The 23222-nt window shown below is 42.1% G+C and overlaps 1 protein-coding gene across 21 annotated transcripts in view; it reads right to left on the minus strand.

Moving 5' to 3' along the window:
• KALRN (kalirin RhoGEF kinase) overlaps window positions 1-23222 on the minus strand; it is a 646977-nt gene that overhangs the window by 230505 nt on the left and 393250 nt on the right. For all 21 annotated transcript variants that reach the window (XM_035724481.1, XM_035724478.1, XM_035724483.1 and 18 more), the window contains exons 22-26: window positions 18721-18903; window positions 17351-17469; window positions 14456-14522; window positions 13770-13879; window positions 188-257 (exon numbers count right to left, since the gene is read on the minus strand). In XM_035724481.1, the coding sequence (XP_035580374.1) occupies window positions 188-257; window positions 13770-13879; window positions 14456-14522; window positions 17351-17469; window positions 18721-18903 (549 nt within the window). The remainder of the gene's footprint in view (window positions 1-187; window positions 258-13769; window positions 13880-14455; window positions 14523-17350; window positions 17470-18720; window positions 18904-23222) is intronic.

Here is a 23222-nt window from a genome sequence, read left to right on the forward strand (position 1 = left end):
TGCTCCTTGGGGATGGACTGCTTCTCTCAGATCTACTTCTGCTGCCTCCTGAGAATCCCTGGTCCTCTGTTAGAATGTCAGTGACACCATTCCTCAGCTCAGGCACCGAATAGTGATGCCATCTGATACCATCTGCACTCCTGGAAAGCATGGCACAGTGGGAGAAGAGGGATTTCAGGTCAGTTACCCAGGTAACAAAGCAGTGTCCCACATCCTCAGGCAGCTGCTCATACTTCTCCAACTCTTTGAGGAAGATGCTGCAAGGGAAGAGAAAAGCTGGATCAGACATCTCTGCATACTGCCTCCCTCCCCACCCAGATTATACTGAGGCCAACACAACCCCATACACTCCCCATTATTTACACATGGCTTCTCCACTCTCTAAGTGATACATGGTGAGGAGTGGTTTTAAATATATTAGAACCTATTTCATTACAATTTATATTAACTGATTAATTAGTGCTACTTAAAATTGCATTGTTTCCCTTAGGGAATTTATATTTCTCAGGCTGAAAAGTAATTAAATATTATACTTGTGTTGAGGCGTTCATTGTAACTGCAACTATGAATCTATATTTTATACAAGTAATCTGAACACATTGTAACAGTTAAAAATATATAGAATAGATATCAAAAAGAATGAAATAAATAGCATTTATGATCCCAGAGATGAAGTGGAAATGTTTTGAGTCCTGCAAATACTTCTTTCCAAATTCTTGGCCTCCTTCTTCTCCCAGTAGTTACTCTGTACTAAAAACTCTGAGTTACTGTTTCTGAATGCAGACATCATTAGGAAAGAAAACTCAATGGGGAAAAAGTCACAATATAGTTGAAAGCTGAATTGAATGACTATAGAATTATCTGCCATTGTGGATATCCATGCCCTTGGCTCCTATCTGTGTGAAGAAATAATGAAGGGTTGACTAAACCAACTTCAAATTAATATGTTAAGCAATTGGTTTGAGCTCAGAGAATACAGGCTCTAAAGAGCCAGCATCACTGGAATGGAATTTGCTTTTTAACAATTGCACAGAGGTTTTAAAATAAAAAATAATTACAACGCTACGGGGAAACATACTGATGGAAATGGAAGATGTAATCTTTACAAAGTGCAATGTGACAATATCTACCAAAATTTTAAAAATGTACTTATCTTGTGTTTCTGCAACTTTAATCCTGGAAAATTTCCTATATATTTTAATTTACATATGTACAAGATGATGTAAACATGTGCATTCATGGTGGTACTGTTCATAATAGTAAAAGGTGGTCTGTAGGTGACAAAGTAACTGGTACATCCACAGAACTGGATATTACACAGCTATTAAAAAAAATGACAAGGCTTTCTGTGTTTTCATATGAAAGATCTCCGGGGCAGGCTGTTAAGTGAAAAAATGCAAGGTGTGGAAGAATGTATATAATACGCTGCCTCTTATCTAAGTACGGAATATGTATTCTTATTTCCACCCCAAGAAACTAATGGTCAAAGGATACAATGTCAGTTATGAAAGGTAAGTTGTGAGATCCACTATATAGCATCATAGTACCTACAGCTAACAATATTGTGTTGTACACTTAAAGTTTGCTTAGAGGCGAGATGTTACATTAGGTGTTCTTAAATAATAATAATAATAATAATAATAATGGGAGGAAACTTTGGGAGGTGATGGATATGTCCATGGCTTTGATGATGGTGATAGCTTCATGGGTATACACTCATCCCTAAACTCATCAAGTTGTACATATTTAATATGTACAGCTTCTTACGTGCCAATCATACTTTGATATGGTGGTTTTAAAAAAAAAGGTCATTACCATAGGAAACCAAGTAAAGGAATAGGGTGGATGAAGATAGTGGTGGATTGGTGTTCTCAATCTATATTTTTAAATTTAAGTTTGATTTTTATAATGCAAATGATTGGTGAGATCACAGTGATACAATTTTTTGTCCACCTGTAATGCAAATTTTTCTGTAATAAATGAGCATTGCTGTTGTAATAAGAAAAAGTCACTTAAAAATTTTGGGGGACTCTTATATAGTACACATTTAATGATAATCATCCTTTTGCTAACATGTGAATTTTAGAGCATCCTGATTTAAATCATGGAACGGAAGTAATTATAATGCAATTTGGGCTTCCGAAATACAAATATGCAGTGCTCGAAAATCAATAAGGTGTCCTATTTCCTACTACTCTTAGAAGAACTCCAGGTGACATACGTGTATTTAATATGACTTCTGAAACAGAAATAAAATAGGAGAAAATATTATATAATGCTGTGATTGAGGATCAAATTTTTTCCAGGACAAAAAGGAAACATCCTGTTTTTGCTGCAAGAGAAGCAGTCTGGGGGCACCTGGGTGGCCCGGTCGGTTAGATGTCTGCCTTAGGCTTGGATCATGATCCCAGGGTCTTGGGATTGAGTCCCATATTGGGCCCCCTGCTCAGAGGGGAGTCTGCTTCTCCCTCTCCATCAGCCTCTCCCTCCCTGCTTATGCTTTCTCGCTCACTCAAATAAATAAATAAAATCTTAAAAAAAAAAAGAGAGAGAGAGAGAGAAGCAATCTGGTTCTCCACCATGTCACCACATCACTGAATTCTAAAAGAAATTTATTAGGTGGTCCTTCTTCATGAGAAACACTAAATAATATAATATACAACATCTTCAGAAGTAGTTTTCCAGAAGGTGTTTATGTGGTCACTCAATATAAATCTCAATGAAGACAATGAATGCCATGATGGACTGGACAGGGCCTGGGGTGGGGACTGGAATGGCGTGGTGACGGGGGAGAAAATCTGATGGGCTATTCTAGGACAAGGATTGGTGAAAGAAAATGAGAGGCTTTAAAGAAGGAAGGACCTAGGAGAGAGCAGAGACAAAGGCGAGAAATGGGAGAATCTAAAAGCCCCTGGCAGTTGGGATAAACCGTCTCAGCTTGTGGAAGACCTCTGCTTCCCCATCTCAGGATCTCACTCCAGCTCAGCTCAGCTCAGACTCCTGTGGTATTTATGCCCTTCTACTTTAGGGTGATCAAATCAATAATAAAACAGCCAGATCATGACATTCTGTACAGGAGGAGACAATTCAGGGAGAATTTCCTTTAAAACAGCCAGATCATGACATTCTGTACAGGAGGAGACAATTCAGGGAGAATTTCCTTCTTTCCTTGACTTAGGACCCATGGTCAGTGGCCTGGTTGTTTAAGGTTAACTTTAAACAAACAGTGGTAATTATCCCAATAGAACTGATCATTGACCTAGATGCTGAAGACAGTGCTAGGAATTTTCTTTAAAATCTTGACTATCTAAATAGAGCAATACCATGACTTTCTGTGATAGTAGCTATCAAAAAACCTATGGGAGGATGCTCAGTTTGAAAATTCTCAAGAAATAAAAGCACCATAAAATGAATTAAATGGATAGAATATTATTTCTGTAATGAATGCCTTTCTGGAAAATGAAGGTTTTAGCAGCAACGGCCACTAGCTCACCCTTCTACTGATCCTGTGTCTCACTTTCCTTTCCTCCCACAGCCAAGCAGAAGTTAAAGAACCAGAGTTCACTCTTACAGTTGTGAGGGGGCTCTTCCAAAGCCACATTTTTCTTACCTTTGAATAACAACCTCGTGGGGTTGTTGTGAGGATTTAATAAATCCATGTGGGTAAAGAGCCCATCCCAGTGCCTAGCATACAGTAGACACTAAATAAACATTAGTTCTTTAGGACCCATACTTCCCAATCTTAATAAACTCATACTCTGATAAACATACATATTGCACACTTTCCTCCATTCCTGGAGACTCATTCCTAGGGAACTCTCCACTAGGGGAGCCCCTGTTGGAAAATCTGTAGTAGATTACCTTCCCCTAGAACATATCCTGGAAAAGTTACAAAACTTTAAGTTTGGGAAATGCTGGGCTGAGCTGGTCTCTTTACTGCAGGGCTCCTAAAATCCTATAAAATGATGAGGGGAATGGTAAGTCTCTGAAGTAGATACAGTGTGCAATGCTTCCCGAACTTCTTTGCAAGTTTTGGGGGGCAGTATCAGACTTTGTCTCAAGGAACACTCCTGGGAAACCCTAGTGGGTGGTCCCCACACCTGGCTGTGCACTGCCCTCTGGGGTTTGGATCTGAGTCTCTGCATTGATCAGAAGATCTCCCTGGGTAAGTCTACTGCATCAGGTCCATAGACCAGCATTTGAAGGCAAGTGCCTCAGATTCCACTGTGCTTCTAGTTGGCAGATCCTATAATGACTCTGTATGATTTAATTTTTTAATAAAAAAATCTAAAACTTAGAAAAACTATCTCGTGCTGGGCATATCAATTCCTGACTTTCAGGAAGACATTCAGCACCATCTCAATGTGATTGTTGAAGGCAAGTGGCAATATTAAACTCTATTTTGCTTTTTAATTTAAAGCTTATGAAGATGACAGATTACACAACTCTGATCCATATCATTCCATCTACTTCAAATAGACATGATGAGTTTAAATTAAAGCACGAGAGGTCACAACACTCTCCACAGATGATGGAATATTCCACGTCGGCTCTTCTATAGCAACATCTTGGTCCTCACCATTTCAATAATTATATGTAATGAATCATGAGAGAACAAGCAGAGCAAGTAGTTTAAGTGTTTATGTGAATGTCTGGGGTTCTTTTTGAAGTGAATAAAACTTTTAAAGAAATGTCAAAATCTAAGCAAACTCATTACTCTATTAAATTACCATGATGCAATTTTTGTGCAGTTACTTTGAGGAAAATGCCTCCGTCTGGCTTTGTACAGAATCTTTGGGAAAAGAAACCTCTAGCGTTCACTGATGGAAAAGCTTTCTGAGGTTTGTGATTAAGTACTATGGAAACAGCACCATTCCAGATGTACCTTGAGTCATTCTGATTTCGTTATTTTCTTCAAAGGTGAATTTGGTCTACGGTCTCACTGCTTCTGGAGAAGCATATCCTTCCCGGAAGGTCTCACAGTGTGGTCCAGCAGATGGCCCTTTACATCAAGGGTGCGCTCTGTATTTAAAGTGAAATGTATCTGATGATCTTGTGTGTGTGTGTGGGTGTGTGTGTGTGTGCATGTGCGTATTCATGACTCTCATGCGTGTGCATTTGTCAGAACGACAGAGGTGGTGAGAAGGGGAATGAAGTTAGGGTCTGTGGCAAGGAGGAGAAGCACAATGAGGAGGATACATAAATAAATAAAGCTGAAGGTAGGGTGAGGAGAGAGCCCTCGGGCTCACTGCTTTGCAGGTAAGTCCAGGGCATTGCCTCCTTATCAAAGCAGGGCTGGGTTACTGTTTTCATACAAGTGGAGCTAGACATCATTTCTAAAGAATCCACTTGTGATCAGACAGATTCAGAGTCTAGCACATAAGAGACTCTAGAATGCAAGGGCTGGGACAGCTCTGAAACCCAGGAGAGTCAGGTGCACTCCAGGGAAGGTGTGGGATCGTTCACGGAAGGGTTGCCATCAAGTTTGATCACCTAGGCTGAGCCCTGAGAGTCACATTTCTCTATCCCTTCATCCACACCAGGAACTTCAGCCTAGATTAGAGGTGGAAGGGAGATGTGTACAGGGCTGGACATCTACTCAGCCTCTTTCCCCCCCTCAGGCCCCAGCCTCAAGAAGCGGCTTACCTTGCTGTACTGCTACGTGTTGAATATGTTTTGCTAATACCTCCTAATTGTGTTTAACTTGTGTGATCTGATGAACCAAACAGTACCTGCATAGATACGTAACAGGTTTAATGTTAAAATAAATATAAAGAAATTAGCCTCACATTTATTGTTATTCAGTTCCATTAACGTGCTGTTCAGCAACTAGGCATGGATGCTAAGCTGTTAGTGTGTACAACTAAAATTAACATGACTTTGCTACATCCAAATAAATATTTAGACTTTGTCTTGTCTTGGGTATACTCCAATACCTGTAACCAGCACCAATGTTGGCAGCTTACTGAAAAAACCACCACCACCAACAAAGCCACAGGTCAATTTTTATAGGGCCCTTCTGATGGGTTGGGTCAGACCTGCAGTTATCCCTGAAGGTATGGGTTTAGGGCCCAAGAAAAACCACAGCAGGTCTTTCCCTTCCTCTTACCCTGACGTTTGAATATTAAGAAAATGACCGTGTGATGTAATAGGGAGTTATAAGACCTGAAATCTTTGGCTGTCCTACCAATAGGCTTGGGCAGGTCACAAACCTTTGTAAGCTACAAGGCCTATAATACGAGGGAGGAGAGCAGAGCTGGATTATCTTTAAAGGTTTTTTCCAGGCTTTTATATTTTGTAATTCTGTGATTTCTGTAAATGGGATAAAACTAATACCAAGGGCACTTGGAGGGGAGAAGAGGACAGCCATATTTTAAGCAAGGGCGTGCGTTGGGAAGCGGGAGGAGAGGCAAAGGAGAAAGCAGCGTGGCCTGGCTGTGTGTCCCGCAGACCCAGCTGTAGGCTGCACATCCCTTCTCTCGCCACTGGGTGGTACCAGTTCCTCTCCTTGCAGCTGCCGCTCCACCCCACTGTTTCCAGGGCTTGTATTAATTCAGGGGGTGGAAACCAACGTTAAAAAAAGCGAAGGAGAAAGAGAAACAGAACCTAACCCAAAACATCAGAATGTATCACACATAGTGAGGATGTTATTTTGAAAAACCTAATTTCCCTATTACATATTTGCATGTGAGTCTCAGAACATACTGTATAATCTTTTTCTTTGGCTCATGATAAAAAAAAAAATGTTTAACAAACATCTTGCTGATTTTCCCATCCAAAATAGGATGGTAGGGATGCCTGGGTAGCTCAGTCGGTTAAGCAACTACCTTCAGCTCAGGTGATAATCCCAGGATCCTGGGATTGAGTCCCACATCCGGCTCCTTACTCAGCAGGGAGCCGGCTTCTCCCTCTGCCTGACGCTCCCCCTGCTTGCGCTCTCGCTCCCTCTCTCTCTGACAAATAAATTAAAATCTTTAAAAAACAAAAACAAAAACAAAAGAGGATGGTAGCTCTAGAGAGGTCTGGGTCTCTATCCAACTCTGCCCCCACCCCCTAACTTCCCTGCTGTCTCCTCTTCTCCAGCCTCCCGGACTACTTCTGCCCTCTCCCTCTTCTCCCCCTTGTTATTCACCCACTTCACTGTTCTCTCACACTTCTCCTCTAGCTAGGTATTTGATCCTTCTCTCCCCCCTCACCCTCTCCCCTCCCTTCATCTGGGCCTCCCCCCACCACCATTTCTGACCCCAACTACCTCCACCCTCCATCTCTCCCTTCCTCTGCATCAGTCTCACAGGTGAGAAGACGCCGTTGAACTGGGGGGTGTGATGGCCAGACCTCGCCCCACCCCTGACCCAGGGTTGAGACTGACTCACAAACTCCTCCCTGTGGCCTCTCCCAGCCTCCTTGCTAGGCCTGGCCACTCTCCTCCCCAGAAAGGCCTTTGTTCAAACTTCCCTCCATCATTAAGGGAGCCATCCCTGGCTATAGAAATCCTACCAGTTATTTAAATCCCATCTCAAATGCCCTCCCTTCTGTGAAGCCTTTCCTATTTTTCCAACTGAGGCCATTTTCTTTGCTGCTTTTAACTGCATTTGTGCTTTCCACCCTCTGACCACAAGTACCTATAATGATAATCCCCAGGACTCAGGGGGCAGAGAGCCTGGGTTTGATACATCACTGGGTACCAGCCCCACCTCCGCACTAGCACAGGGCTGGCCCAAGAAAGAACTCTGGGAAGATGCTGGCAATGTGGGCCTGGTTCAGTGGTTCCCGGGCATTTCCCATCACTTCCCCCAGCTCTTACCTGCCTTGCTGCGCACACCCTCGGCTGCTGGCTGCGCACACCCTCGGCTGCTGGCTGCGCACACCCTCGGCTGCTGGCTGACCCTGGCTGCCTCATATCCTGGTAGGCTGACCCTGGCCTGGTCGGTGCACCCAGCTTAGCCCCACATAGCTCTGGCCCTTCTCCCTCAGCTCCAAGCCCAGGAACGCTAGGCTGGGAGTGCAGTGCGGGGTGGCCAAGGCCAAATCTAAGCTTCTGGCCAAGTCTGCAGGGAAGAAGTGTACAGGAGGGATAGCTGGTCCTGGGGTTTGGTCCTTCCCTTGCCTTTCCAACCCCTGCTGAAAAATGACCTATTTCAGGCAATTATTGTAAGGGTGTGGGACCTGGATGACATACCTGTGGAAGAAATGGGTTGAAGTGTGCCTCAAACTTGGGGATCCACAGAGAAACTGGTTAGATATGAATCAAACCAACCAGCATTGGCAGTCCTGGCTGGTGGTCTATGGAGTGGGGGAAGGGGAGAGAGCACAAACCCCCAGAATCTATGCCGAATCTTTAACGGGGGAGAGGGTGTCCCACCACTGGGTAAGTCACTGGCTCCTCTCTGGGCCTCAGCGTCCTTATCTGTAAATGGAGATGGCTGTACTTGGTGGTGAGGAAAGACCCTCTGAGCCCTGACAGCAGAGATTTTATAAAAATGTTATTGCTCAGACTCACATACAAATAATATAAAAATAACTGAAAAGCAAAAAGTAAAGTTCAGATTTAACAAAAGGTGATAAGCATTTTAAACAGCTGTTCTTACTGAAGCTGAAAATCTAATCATCGAGGCAAACTGAAAGTGAATAAATTTTTTTTTGACTCACAAGTTGTAGATTAGTCCAAGTGGGGAGACTATTTAAGAAAAACCCCTTACTGTTTGGGGGATCTATTTATGGAATATGCGTCTTATCGAGTGCTCCTGGAATGCTTAGCAAAATACAATAGAAATGGATTTAGATCTTGTGTATCTAAGTTTCATTATCTTTATGATTCTATAAAGAGGAGACGTAGTATAAAAATGGGAAGAGCGGAGGGTAAAAACTGAGTATCATTCCACTCAAACCTCCAATTTCAGTTAAAACCACCACTTGTAGGTAGTAAGTTCTACATGTTGAATTGCTCTTCTTTATAGAAATTGTGGTGCTTGAGCATTTCTCTGTTCAATATCTGTATAGACAGGGGTCCTTGAGAAAGATCTCTCTCTCTCTCTCTCTCTCTCTCTCTCTCACACACACACACACACACACACACACACACACACACACACACACAAACTAATCCCGGCTGTCATTTTTCAAAGTGACACCATTTAAAAGATCAATGCTAACTAGCTGAGAAATGTAATATATTCACCATAACACCCTCGGTGTAGGTAATAATTTCCTAGTAACTCAGCTAATTGTGTCATCCAGGTAGTTCAGTCTCAATCTCTCAGCCTTACAATCTTCTTCCCTCCCTCCCCCACTCCTTCCCTCACTCTGGAGTATAAGCAGGTAACCCGAGCTGTGCACTAGAAATGAGAGAAGTGTGTTTGCTGTTAGGTAGCACTCAACAGTAACTTTGTAAAGATGCAAATAATTGGGGTTAAAAAGAACCTTTAGATATTTTCAGGTTAAAAAAGTGACTATTTCATAAGTATTCCTGAAAAGCAAACAGATGTTTAGACTCTTGTTATGGTCCTCCCATTAAGAAGCTCCCAGGAAGTTTGTATCCAAAACATATAAAGAATTTATACAACTCAACACCCCCCTCAACAATCCAATAAAAAAAAAATAGGCAGAGGACCTGAATAGATATTTTCTGAAGAAGACATAGAGATGGCCAACAGACAACATGATAAGGTGTTCGGTATCACTGATCATCAGGGAAATACAAATCAAAACCACAGCGAGATATCACCTTACACCTGTCAGCATGGCTAAGATAAAAAAAGAGGAGGGGCACCTGGGTGGCTCCGTCGGTTAAGTGTTTGCCTTCAACTCAGGTCATGGTCCCATGGTCCTGGGATCAAGCCCCACATTGAGCTCCCTGCTCAGTGGGGAGCCTGCTTCTCCCTTTCCCTCTGCCCTCCGCTCATGCTCTCTCTCTCTCTCACTCTCTATCTCAAATAAATAAAAATTTTTTTTAAAAAGAGGAGAAATAACAATTGTTGGTGAGGATTTAGAGAAAAAGGAACCCTTGCGCACTGTTGGTGGGAATATAAATTGGTGCAGCCAATATGGAAAATCATATGGAGGTTCCTCAAAAAATTAAAAATAGAAATACCATATGACCTAATAATGCCACCACTGAGTCTTTACCCAAAGAAAATGAAAACACTAGTTGGAAAATATATATGCACCCCTATGTTTACTGCAGCATTATTTACAATAGCCAAGATCAGGAAGTGACCTAAGAGTCTATCAGTAGATGACTGGATAAGGAAGATGTGGTGTCCACACACACACACACACACACACACACACACACACACACACACACACACAGAAATATTACACAGCTGTAAAAAAAGGATGAGACTGTGCCATTTGTGACAACATGGATAGACCTACAGGATATTATGCTAAACGAAATAAGTCAGATGGAGAAAGACAAATACCATATGATTTTACTCATATGTGGAATCTGAAAAAAAATGAATAAACAACAAAAACCAGGATCAGAACTGTAAATACAGAGAACAAACTGATGGTTGCCAGATGGAGGGGTATAGGGACATGGGCAAAGTGGGTGAAGAGAAGGGGGAGATACAGGCTTCCAGTTGTGGAATGCATAAATCATAGGCATGAAAGGCATAGCATAAGAAATACAGTCAATGACATTGTAATTGTGTTGCATGGTGACAGATGGTAGCTAGGCTTGTGGTCAGCACAGCATAATATATAAACCCGTCAAATCAGCATGTTGCACACCTGAAACTAATGTAACACGATGTGCCAACTACACACAAATAAAAAAAACCTAAAATTCATATAAAAGCCCTGAGGGAACTCCTTCATTCAGATATTATTTTGCTAGTAAGGATACAATTGTTAAGGTTCTGGTAGTGATGGGGAAAAAAATCATACCTAATGGTTTTCCCTGTCTTGAGACTTTCACAAACAGAAGACTCAATTATGACTTCAATGGCACTAGCTCGTAAGTCTGCAAACTGTAATTCTGTTTTTAGTCTGTATGTCCATTCGTCCATTCATCCATCAAATATCCACTTCAATAAATATTGACTTGAAGTGCACTGGGTGCCAGAGTTATGCAGTAAAAGACATGAGTCTTTCATGGAGTTCCCATTTGCTGTATTTTCAGAGTTGCTTTCATTGCCTTTTCCTCTCCTATTTATTAGAGATTTTAGAGGTGTTACACTTTTTTCAATTAATCGAAATTTGTAATGGCATAAGGAGAAAGCACATACTATGAGAAAAGTCTTAGCTTCTAGATCCTGTAGATTATTAATACACAGCTTTATTTTCTTGGATGTTCCCTAAAGTTGTGAATAATTTAAAACATTAATTTTTTTGGTGGAGAGCTTTCTATATGCATTGCAGAATTCCTTTCTTTTTAATGTAGAATATACTAATTATTCAGGGTTATTACTAATATCAGTTATTATGCTATATCATAAAACAGTGGCTGTGTTGGCTTCCATATTGGGATAAAGGATCATTGGCATAGATACTGAGTAGCCCTTGACCACTGGGATTTTGGGTGTTCTTTTGCCTTTTTTTTTTTTTTTTTTGCAGTTTATCTGTCTTCTTTTACTTTATGCTGGTAATATCAAACTACTTGCTCAAGTTCGTGACATTGATTTACTGCGTCTAAGTTGCTATGGCCTTAGAAATGATAATCACCTAAAAAGATTGTTAAACAATTTAACTAGAGGTAAGGTAGCTGTTAGGAAGGATAGAAAGGTCCTTCTGTGAAAAGAACTTTATCTTTGTGATGTCTCTTTTGGCTGTTCAGCGGCCGGTTTTTATTTTCTTCTTGTTTCTTTATAATGTTATAAATAGGTAACATTTGCTGGGTAGCTGTGTTCTTGATAATTAAATTATTCCTCTACAGAATGTACCCTTCCATATGGTTTAACTTGACTCTTTTTTTTTTTTTTTAGGGCTTCTTAGAACTGTACTTTGCAACTGGTAGCTATTTCAGCTGTTTCAAAACTACCAAACTGCTTATTGTGGCTTATTAGAGTGATATCACGAAATGAGAGTAAGAGGCAGATATTTTGTTACAATTGGTCCATTTTGACATAAATATTCTTTTCCCTTATACATTGATTTGGCAAAAGCAGGGCTCCCAGGAAGTACATGCTGTGATCTCTAGACTTCTGTACTTAGTCATTTTGGTAAGAATACGGGGAAAGTGAGACTTGTTGACTAAATCCTCGAGATTGTAAATCAAAAAAGTGAAAGCACCCTGCCTCACTGCTTACCAGTCCAATGTCTTCCCAGATATCCTGGGGGAGATGGCGTAATGCTGAGCAGAGGACTGGGAACTTTTATTAAGTTCCCAGAAAGTCGGAAGGTTTCCCCCGCCGCCCCTGCCCCAGAAATTACTGGTTTCATCGTCTGACAAGGTTAAGATACCAGGGAAGCTGTCACATTTTATGTTCTTTTAAAACTGATGCCATTTGATGACACAAGAGGGTATTAATCATCAGGAGTCGATAAGAGAAGAGTGGGTCTCCACAGCTTATTTAGACCTTTTAGAGCCCAGGATCATTTTATACCAAACTCTGGCTTGTTCTCAGTCATTCCTAGCCTAGGGCCATACTGAGGTCTTATTTTCTACAGCTGGGCTGTCTACTCTCATAGCCATTTGCCATCTAAATTTGTTAAATTGAATAAAATTAAAAATTCGGTTCTTAGCACCACAGGTCCCATTTCAAGTGTTGAATGGCCACCCATGTCTTGTGGCTACTGGACTGAGCAGCACAGACATGGAACATTTCCATCAATGCAGAAAGCTCTAGCGGAGAGCGCTGTTCTAAGAGTTTTGCCTCACCTGTACACAGGGTCTCACCAGGAACCCTTGGGGCTGGCAGTTTTATCTCAGTAAATGCCTCGATGGGTCCAACAGGTCCAACTCTGAACTGTATCCTACAACACTGAATCTCTACCTCTTGGCCCCTTTCTGCGGCAGGGTCCCTAGAGAGCTCTAGGACTTTATACCAACACTACTCCTGGGTCTTCAGATTCCCTCTCTTTATATTTTGAGAACTGAGTTATTTCCATTAGTTGGCTGTGTAACTAACCAACCAGTGTTCTTGCTGACTATGTTAACAATGGAACATGTTTAGTATGCTGTCGAAAAGATCCTTAAATTGGGAGCTGGACAAAACGAATCGTGAGGCTTTAGGGCTCTATAGTTCTACTCATCTCAACAGAACATAGAGGGCCGACTGATGTTCTCTTTTTCTATAAGCTGTCAAGAAATGTGTTCCATTAGGTATTTTGATTACCTAGCTACATATTTACATATGTTTTTGTTTTGGTTGAGGGTGGGGATGATGAAGTAGCTGGGGAATGGGGGAAGTCTTTAGGTTGAAAACAAAAACAAAAACAATAGAATTTGAAACCCAAGGCCCATAGGGCAGAATGATTAGCCTTAGATGAATTCTAGTGTCAGAATTTCCTACAGTTTTACTGAAGAGACTCTTAGTTCCTCAGAGCTTGGTTATCATTCTGATTGGATATGAAGGTGTTGCCAGTTACGTCCCTAAGGAGAACTGAGGACAGACACTGCTGAATACTCAACTTCACTCTCTACAAGTGATTGTGGACAATTGTGGAGAAAGAGTGATGAGTGAGAAAAAAGTCTGAGCAACTGACTTAGAAAATTTACCAGGTAGGATTTACCAATCAGCTTTGATCCACTTGTTGGGAAGCCCCGATGATGGGTATTCATGGCCCTAAGTATGTTCTGGGGAAATCCTCCACCAACCTACTTGTTATGGAAATCGTAGATCTCCTGGATGTTGCCAAAGATGATGTGCTCTTTATTAAGGATGCCAGGGGGGATCTCCTCCACGCCGCTGGTCATTTCCCACAGGTAGGTCTGTAAGACAGCAACAGCTTCATCACGGGCAAGTACTACAAAATGCAGACAAAATAAACAGGTCTTCATGACGGAGGGGTAAGCCTCAGACTGGGCTTGCAAGTGGAGTGTAAAAAAGGGGAGGGTAAATACACAGAACGGGAAGAAAGAAAACTCAAACGTTCCATTATCTTCAACTGCTGCCAGGGAAACTCACGTCCTGAACTTCAGCAAAGCACACACTCCATGTTCCTCTTATTTATTAAATGTGTGTGTTTGAGTGTGTCAGGTGGGGGAGGGGTGTAGATTTGCACACTCAACTTAAGTTCATTGACTATGTCATGGTTTTTATTTTGAATTCAAGTCTTCTATACGTTTTTGCTGGGTCCAGCTCCAGTCTGAGAAAAGTTTCTTTTCAAAAGCATTTTAAACTCCCATGCAATTACTACTGACTCTGGGAGAAAGATTTCCTCTGTTGGCTTTTATTTGCGAAGCTCTGGGAGAAGACAAAGAGCACTGAGCTTCTCTCAAGGACTGGACGCTGGCAAGGCTGTCATTTTTCTAATACAGCTGTGCACTGATTACTGCAAGACTTACCTCTAAGCACTCATGTAAGTCCCTTACATAAGCCTTCTCTGTCTGCAGCAATTCAGCCATAATGAATCTAGGAAGAAAACAAACAGACTTTGAGTTGGTTCGAGATATAATACCTCCCTTCCTTCAAACTTCACTTCCCCACCCCAGCATTTATGACATTCCTGAATGACCCATGTTTTGACTTCACCGACATGTCTCTTCCAAACTCCCTGCCTCTGAGGATTATCCTCTGAGTTCCTGCCACCCTGATCCCTTGTTCTGTATCCCTCCAGCATGTTTGTGTTCAGCTGGTTCCACATTCTCTCCCTTTTCTGCCCCAGTTCCACCACTGTGTGATGCTGTGCTGATGAGCGTGTGCTCTGGGCTGCACGGGTGTGCTCGCGTGTGTGTGCAAGCACGCGGTACCTTTCATATTCATTCCCACCAGCTGGGCAGCTTGACTCTCAGCTTCCTGCCTTTCTCTTGCAGCTCCCAGAATGATGATTTCTGCTCAACAGAACTGCTGACTTTTACCAAAATGCTTTGCAGAACCATCAGTTAAGCCAGGTTTAAAATCCAGGCACAGATACCCAAGACACCACCGCGGAGACTGGTGGGTAGAAAACTTTGTCTGTAAAGAGCTAGACAGTAAATATTCGTGGGCCATGTCTCTGTCACAACCACTCCACTTTGCTGTTGTAATGTGAAAGGAGCCACGGACAATATGTAAAAAAAAATAAATAAGTGTGGCTGTGTTCCAATAAAACTTTATTTATGGACACAAAAGAGTCTCATCTCATTTTTACGTCACAAAGTGTTTTTCTTCTGGTAGTTTTTCAACCATTGAAAAAAATTGAAAAATATAAAAAATAATTTTTCCCTTACAGACTCTATGAAACAGGTGGGGGGCCTGTGGGCCATAGTTTGCTGACCCCTGGCCAAGACTACCCTGTGCGCTTTGGCACTATTTCCAACCAGGCTCACTTACAATCCAAACCGGTGCCCAGGAAGCGGAGCCTGCGGTCACAAGCAGAGCAGAAGTTAACGATGTTGTGACTACTCTTCAGTCTCTCCTAACGGAAAGGGCTGCAAGGAGAGGGCTCCCTTCCTTTTGGGCCCCTGAACAACACGATGTTCTCGGGCAGTTATTACACTGGTGATGCATGGCTTCACTGTGGCGTACCAACTTCATTTGCTTCCTTTCACAGGTTTTTCTTAGAAATGGTGCTTCTTAGCTGGCATGTGATGCAGTAATATCTAATTGACTCAACATATAGATTTATACATTTATCTTAGGCTATGTCAGTTTTTCATGGTAGCTCATAATGAAAACCCCTACTTGCAGGTGTCTTCATCTTCACACGAAAATTTTGAGAATGATTAGCCCCAAAGTGTCCTCTGTTGATAATCTCACAAGAAATATGAAAATGGGCAGCATCTTTTCCCAGGCCTTTGTCTTTGTAGAATTTTCCTTAAAGCAATCCATTGTTCTAGCAATGGACTTTCCATTAACATTAAAGTACTGATTCAAAAAAAATTCCCCTTTGCAGGAGTTCATTAGCCACTCTTTTACTATTTTTACTCTATTGGAAGAGTGGAAAGGGTTTGAGTCTTGAAGTCAGACAAATAGGAGCTGAATTATTATTTTGTCATTTACTGGAAGTAAGACTGGCTTCTCCAAACCTCAGACTCCTTACTTATGAAACAGCTGACCACACCGGGTTGCTACAAAGATTAAATAAGATCACATAAGCAAAGTTTCTTGTACATTGCAGGTGCCTGGTAGACAAGGAAAGAAGGAAAACTGGAAGGGACATAATCTGACATGCTTTGAAAAGTTCTTTGGCTTCCTTGCCAAAGGAAGACAGTCTTCTTCTTAATTCTTCTTCTTCATAATTCAGCTCCATTACCCTCTACCCCATTTTGTTTTCTTTTCCACCTGTCCTTTTCCATCCTCTGGCTATTTGGTGTCCCAGAGACAGTGCAGCAGGAAGATCTGGCCAAGTATGGTCTCTTTATTTCCCTCCTCCCTGTTATAGGCCTAATTGTGTCACCCCACGCACCCCACAAATTCATATGTTAAAGTCCCAACCCCTAGTACCTGAGAATGTAACCTTATTTAGTCAATTGCAAATGCAAACAGTTAAGACTGGGTTATACCGGAAAAGGGTAGGCCCCTATTCCAAAGTGACTGGTGTCATTAAAAGGAGAAATCTGGATATAGGTATACATTCAGGGAGAATGCCATGTGCACCTGTAGCCAGCCATCTAGAAGGTAAGGATAAAGGCCTGGAACACATCCTTCCCTCCCAGCCCTCAGAAGGAATCAGCCCTGCCAACACTTTGATCTCAGACTTCTGGTCTCCAGAGCTGTGACACACTATATTTCTGTTGTTTAAACCATCCAATCTGTCATACTTTGTTACAGCAGCCCAAACAAACTAATACACTCCCTAGATAAAACACAAGCTCCAGGCTTTGCAGGACAGCTTCAGTTTCTTCTGCTCCAAGGGACCTGTGGTCCTACTTTATTTTGATAAGATCAACTACATTGGGTTTCTTAATTTTAGAACATACTATTTTTTCCAGTACTACCTAAAAGGAATCTGTCAAAATATTCTTCATAAAGCCCTTGCAAAGATCTCTGGGTGTGTGTAACTTTCTAGCACCAATACAAAGAAAGCAAAGCGATCATGAAATGGTTTGTTAGGTGGACATGGTTCATTATTTCCACTATCCAACGCTCTATAATTCTTGATTAGTGTGAAATGTGGGTGGGAGTATCATGTCTGTCCATTCCAACCTCTGTGGGTGGTCATGAGGACACATGAAGCTGTCTAAAGGGGCATGTAGCAGTGAAAACCAAGCATAGTCACGAGGAGCTTGCTAATTGGGTAGAAGCTCCCCAAAACATACTCTTTCTTCCGGGCTGACTTCCGCTTCTCTTCATTGACTTCATGGTTGGCGTCCCGTAGCTTGACCTCACGATCTGAAAGGCTTGCTGGGATGATGTCCAGCTCCAGGTCCTTATTGTCCTACGCACAGAGAGATTGCAGAGGTCACCTTGGAGATGCCTTGGGAGAGGAACTTATCAGAGTCAGGGGAGGCAGTAGAAGGCAAAAAGAGAGGAAGATACAATGGAGCAGGTTGTAAAGACAGGGAATCCCACAAACAGCCACCGACACGTCCTCTTCTTCATGGAATTTTTTTTTTTTTTGAAATAAGAAAGATATAAAATGTTTAGGTCAAATGGTCAGGGCTAAAATCCATGGCAAGGAAAAACAATAAACACATTTAATAATTAGCGTCATATTTCCCCAAGGACTTTGGTCCTGATTAAATCTAAATGTACACACACATACACAAATTAGTCTAAAATTGGTTATTAACCATTAAAATAGATGTGAAACAGAAACACATATAGACATAAGAAAACTTTCATTTGTCAAGGGAAAATAATAAAAGCCAATATTTTTATTTAAACAAGCAACTTCCCTTGGAAAGAGAAAGCTAAATGATAGAACAATTATTAAATTTGCCCATCTCTGCTTATTTTAACCACTGTTTTATATTTATATAGGATGGAATCCTTTAGAAAAAAATCTCATGGTTTAAAGCCTTGGGGAGGTGTTATTATTTCCCCCAATTTTAGTGGTTTAACCAGTTCACTCTCTAGTCTGTTCTGCTTCAGAGCATCAGCCTATTTAAAGATTTAAGAATTAGAAATCCTAGGATTAAATTGCCAGCCTATATTTAGCTCTTAATTCATAGGTTACTGACCTCTATTACAAAGAAGAGATTAAAAGTCAGTCTTCCCTTGATTCTTGGCAAATAGAATCTCTTTTCAGTTGAAATGTCAAATAGCCTTTGCACAAATGCATCCCTTATTCTTGAAAGAAAGAATACTGTAACACATACTGGGGACCCTAACATTTGCTGATTAACATAATTGGGTGGAAGATGGTACTGATGAAGCCAAGGTAAAGGGTTTAGTCTTCAAAGTCAGCAGTTAACTCTACACATAGGAAAACTCTGTTCTGTAGCCATGGGCCCCACCCCTGGCCAGCCAGTTTTGCTATCTAGCAGTAATTATGAGGGGCTGGAGGCTGATGGCTCATCAAGATCCATCCCCTCCACTAGAAAAATCACACAAGGCAAGTGTTCTAGGGGTCAAGAGCTCAGAGAGACTGCTCTGGAGAGCCCACTTTCTTCCATGGTAATGAGAGCAGCAATGCCAAGAGAGACGAGAAGGAAGGATGTCCCAGCTGGGCAGTGCCCATGCCTACCTCTGTGTTGACGCCTAGCGCTTTCTCCAGGGAGTATCGGTACTTTCCCATCCTCAAGGAGAAGTCTCTGTAATGCTTGTCCACTGTGGTCACCCATTTTCTGATCTCCGTGGCATGAATGTGGCCTTTTTCCACAAAGCTATCAGCCAGTTGAATCAGAAGCTTCACCTTCTCCTTTGTTTGCTGTCCCAAAAGATGGTCTCATGTTACTAGATTACATTTACTCTCACGGCCTTTCACTCCCATCCCCCTTTTCTTCACAGCAGCCACAGATACCTCACTGCCTGCCTGGGTTTATAGCCAGCTCTGTCACTAGCGGGGAGGTCTTGAACAAACTACTTAAATCCTCTGTGCTTCAGTTCCTTTATCTGCAAAATAGGGATCATAATAATCCTCCATCAAAGGGTTGTTGTGAGCATTTCATGAGTTGACAATGTAGAATGCTCAGAACAGTGCCTGGGACGTGGTGCTCACATTAAGAGCTCAGGAAGCAATACATGTTAGCCATCATGATTACTGTTAAGCATCTCTTGCATTAACACAGCCCTTTATCAGGTCACAGAATATGTTAATGCCACATCTGAGACTCATTTGAGTCTTAAAGCATCTCTAAAAGGTGGGTGAAAGGAGGTGGTATGGATCTCTTTGAACCATAGATGAAAAAAGCTGAGGCTTAGAGAGGCTTAGGGCTTGTCCAAGTTCATACCACCTGTAAGTGAATGATAGAGCCTGTTGGCTTCTGGACCACAGTGCCTAATTCTCTCCCTTCACTGCACTGGCCTGAAGGTAGGCTTTGTCAACAGCTAAGGTGGCACATGCCAGGATCTAAAGAAAGCCAATTAGCAGATTAAGAGTAAAGTCTGTCCCTTTCACCACTAGGATCTTGTCTTTAGTTTCCATTAGAGAGAGAGAGAGAGAGAAAGAGAGATAAGAAGAGAGAGAGAAGAGTTAATGAAGCTAGTACCTATTATGTGGCTGAGTAAGGTGTAGTTCTGATGTGTATTGGATTAATTTCATTTCCAGCAAGAGTTTGTTCAACACTTACTCTGCCTAGACCATTGTGCAGAGGGCTGTGGGGACAGGCTTGGGGGGTAAACAAAAGAAGAGAAAAAGATACTCATTTTCTCCAAACAGTCTATATCTCTAGAGGGGACAAGATTACCATGCAGAGTGGTTAAATAACTCAGGGCATTATGAAATTGGATGTCAATGTGAGAAGTATGTGGAGTTAACACTGCAGGAATTTTAAAACAGGAAAAAAATGAAGGTAGGTTGTCATGGGCAGGAAAGGTCCCGTGCGGAGGAGGGACTTAAGTTGGGTAAGATATGGAAACAAAGGAGATGTTCGAAGAAGTAAACACTTGCTCATCTTTTATCCTAAGATTGTGTTTTGAAACTCCAAGATCAGGGAAGCTTGATTAATTTTAAGAAAAAGGAAAGAATATTTAAATGATATTCTGAGAAATAAAATTATTACCTTTTGGATTGGAGGAGAGGAGATTCAATTTTGTTTTTTTTTTTTTTTAAGATTTTACTTATTTATTTGAAAGAGAGAGAGAGTGTGTGAGCATGAGCGGGGGGGTGGGGAGGGGCAGAGGGAGAAGCAGACTCCCCACCGAGCAAGGAGCCTGATGTAGGACTCCATCCCAGGACCCTGGGATCATGACCTGAGCCGAAGGCAGACAGACGCTTAACCGACTGAGCCACCCAGGTGTCCCAGAGATTCAGGTTTTGGATCATGCTAGAATCTAGATAGCTGAGGGAAACTGAGGCAGAAAAATCTCTGGAGCAAGAGTAGAACAGACAGAAGAGCCTTTCTTTACTCCACCCTCCTCCCTTTCTTTCTAGGCTCATCTACAGGCCTCCCACAAGAGAATGACCCCTCCCCCCGCCTTCAAGAAATGCCAGGGATGGACAGCTTCTGACCGGAAATGCAAGCAAGGCCCAGGAGATGTGGGCTCCAGCTCTCCAGCAGCTCCCACGTTTGAGCCTCTCCTATCTCAGGACAGCGGGCTGGTCCCCAGGCTGGGAGACAAGGGCCTGGAAGAGCTTTGTCGTGAAGGGAAGAAGGTGGGTCTGAGGATAGCAGAAGTAGCTCCTCAACCATGATAAGGCAAAGAAAAACAGCCCTGGAAATTGGTTAAGAAAAGACCCCTGGTAGCCTAAGGACTTGTAGCTTACTGCATTTAGGCGTTTTTTTTTTTCTCTCTGAAAAAACCTGTTATAAGGTTTGCTATTTATTTAAAGCAGAGATTAATTTTTTTGCAGCCATAATCAAGAAATCTTTACGTAAAACTCTTGAAAATGGGTATTTTCTGTTCTCAGTAAGGAGACTTGAGCATGAAAAAGGGGTTTTACAACCAGCTGGTGGCAGCCCAGTCCTCCCGACAGCTCCATCACCGGAAATCATGTCCTGAAACATGGAAACTGTAATTCAGATGCAACAAGGAGAATGCCTTGTGATTAAGCGTATCCCAGCTATGTGTGGAATCTGGGGGAGCAGACGGACAGTACGTTGGGCAGTGTAGACAAGCCCTCCCTAGGTGGCCTCACCTGGCATACCTTAGTCGCCATGCTCTCTATGGCCCCTAAACACCAGCCATGCCAAACCTCATGTGCTCCTCCCACTGTGAGGGGTGGTTCCTACTCATCCTTGCTTTCTCTCCAATGGCCCTCTTTCATCTCCTCTCCTCCGCACAAGCTGAGTGGGGAATGCCCTTTCCGGTGTCCCCACACTGCCACACTGTGAGTTACTTATGTGCCTCCGTCAGACCATGCACTTCTAGAAGTGTTACCTCTTATTCATTTGTATCTCCAAAGTCTAGAAAATAGTGGGCATACTATAAATGCTGAGTAAGTGAATTAGTGAATAAATACTGTGTTTGGAGGTAAGTAAAGCTGGACCAGCAAGAATTGAGGGTTTATACTGGAAAGAAGGAGATGAAAAAATCCGACCCATACACTGGACCCCAGCCCTGCCACAGCACCTACTGAGAGTAGTCTGAAGTGATTTCTTATAAAGGAGTGACCATGGGGCACCACGTGAGCTGCCACATGCTTGGCCACAGCTGATGTGATCAGAGGTAAAAACCTGTCTCACTTGGGCAGTCCATCAAGATGCAGCCACTGACTTCTGTGGCTTCCTGGCCTAAAATCTCCATCTAAACAGGGACAGGGGCAATGTGCTGGGTCAGTTAAGGTTGTTTTTCTGGGGATTTGAACTGCATAGGGAAGTGGGTATAGGTGGCTGCAGGGTAGAAGTGAAAACACAGGCAGCAGAAACGAGACAAGAAGGGCAAGCTGAATCATAGTAACGGTGATCACGTATTCCTGATCCTCTGTCATGAGATGACCAGACAGGGGGGTTGCTGGAACTGCCCTTGGTGTAGCTTTCACGTCCAGGGGTGAGACTATGTCACATTTCTTGTTCTGCCCATGAGGCCAAGTCACTCGGATTTTCTTGGATTCCTGGGAGGTCCAGCCATGGCTTCTCTCTTTGTTTCCACATATAGCCGTACAATAACTTTTCCCTTTCATAACTCAAACCAGTTTGAAACTCAAATCTTGCCACCAAAACAGAGTAACTTATCTAGACTGATAAAATGGGGGTCAGACTGCAGAGGCCTCTGAATGGTACGGTCAGAAGTATGGGAGTGATCTAGTAGACAAAAGGGAGTCTTTAGGGAATATAATTCATTTGGACCTGGAAATCTAGAACAGACATCTCCACTTATCTTGGGCTTCATGGGGCCCCTATAATGTATGTCTTGCTCTTTCTGTTTTGAATTCTATGTAATCTGCTAGAAAACTCAGAGGTGAAAAAGAAGGGGTCAGTAGTTCTATTTTTCATCTTTTTTTCCCCCTTTCTCTTCCTTCCTTCCTTTGATCAGTTAATATCATACTATCTTTTCCCTAATCAGCGAACCCTACTCTGAATACAGTTTATAAAAAGTCCTTTTTCAGTGTCTTTTGCACATCTCACAAGTCTTTAAGATTTAGCCTTCTTGATGTTATTCTTGTAATCTCATTATCATCTTCCAATTTGCCTTTCATTGCTGATATTCCTTGTATTTACTGATACATTCTTTGTAGCTAGGAACTTATTGAGCTTCCTGATGTGGATAAACAGTTCTCTTGAGATATACCTTCATATTCATTCCAGAGGGGAGAGTTTGTCATTATATATGAGAAACTAAATCTTTCAAAAATGTCTATCACATGTGAGCTATATTCCTCTTGAGTCTCAGAAACAGAATGCCCACCTTTTACCTGAACTGTTCCGATTCTCCTTTTCTCAGTCTAACGCACCTGTCTGACAAGCCCAGTGTCCCTTTTCCTCATGGCCTGAAGTCCTGAATTAGCTAATTTAGTTCAGCTCAGGCTCCAGTCACTTTTGTTATCACTTAATTCTCTCTCTTTGAGAAGACTAATGTATAGTGATTAACATAATAAAATAAAATTAAAGAGAAGAATTAAGTCCAATTTGTCTCAAAGCTTCTTTC

The sequence above is a fragment of the Zalophus californianus genome, chromosome 1 (assembly GCF_009762305.2).
Source record: "Zalophus californianus isolate mZalCal1 chromosome 1, mZalCal1.pri.v2, whole genome shotgun sequence".
Classification (NCBI taxonomy): Eukaryota; Metazoa; Chordata; class Mammalia; order Carnivora; family Otariidae; genus Zalophus; species Zalophus californianus.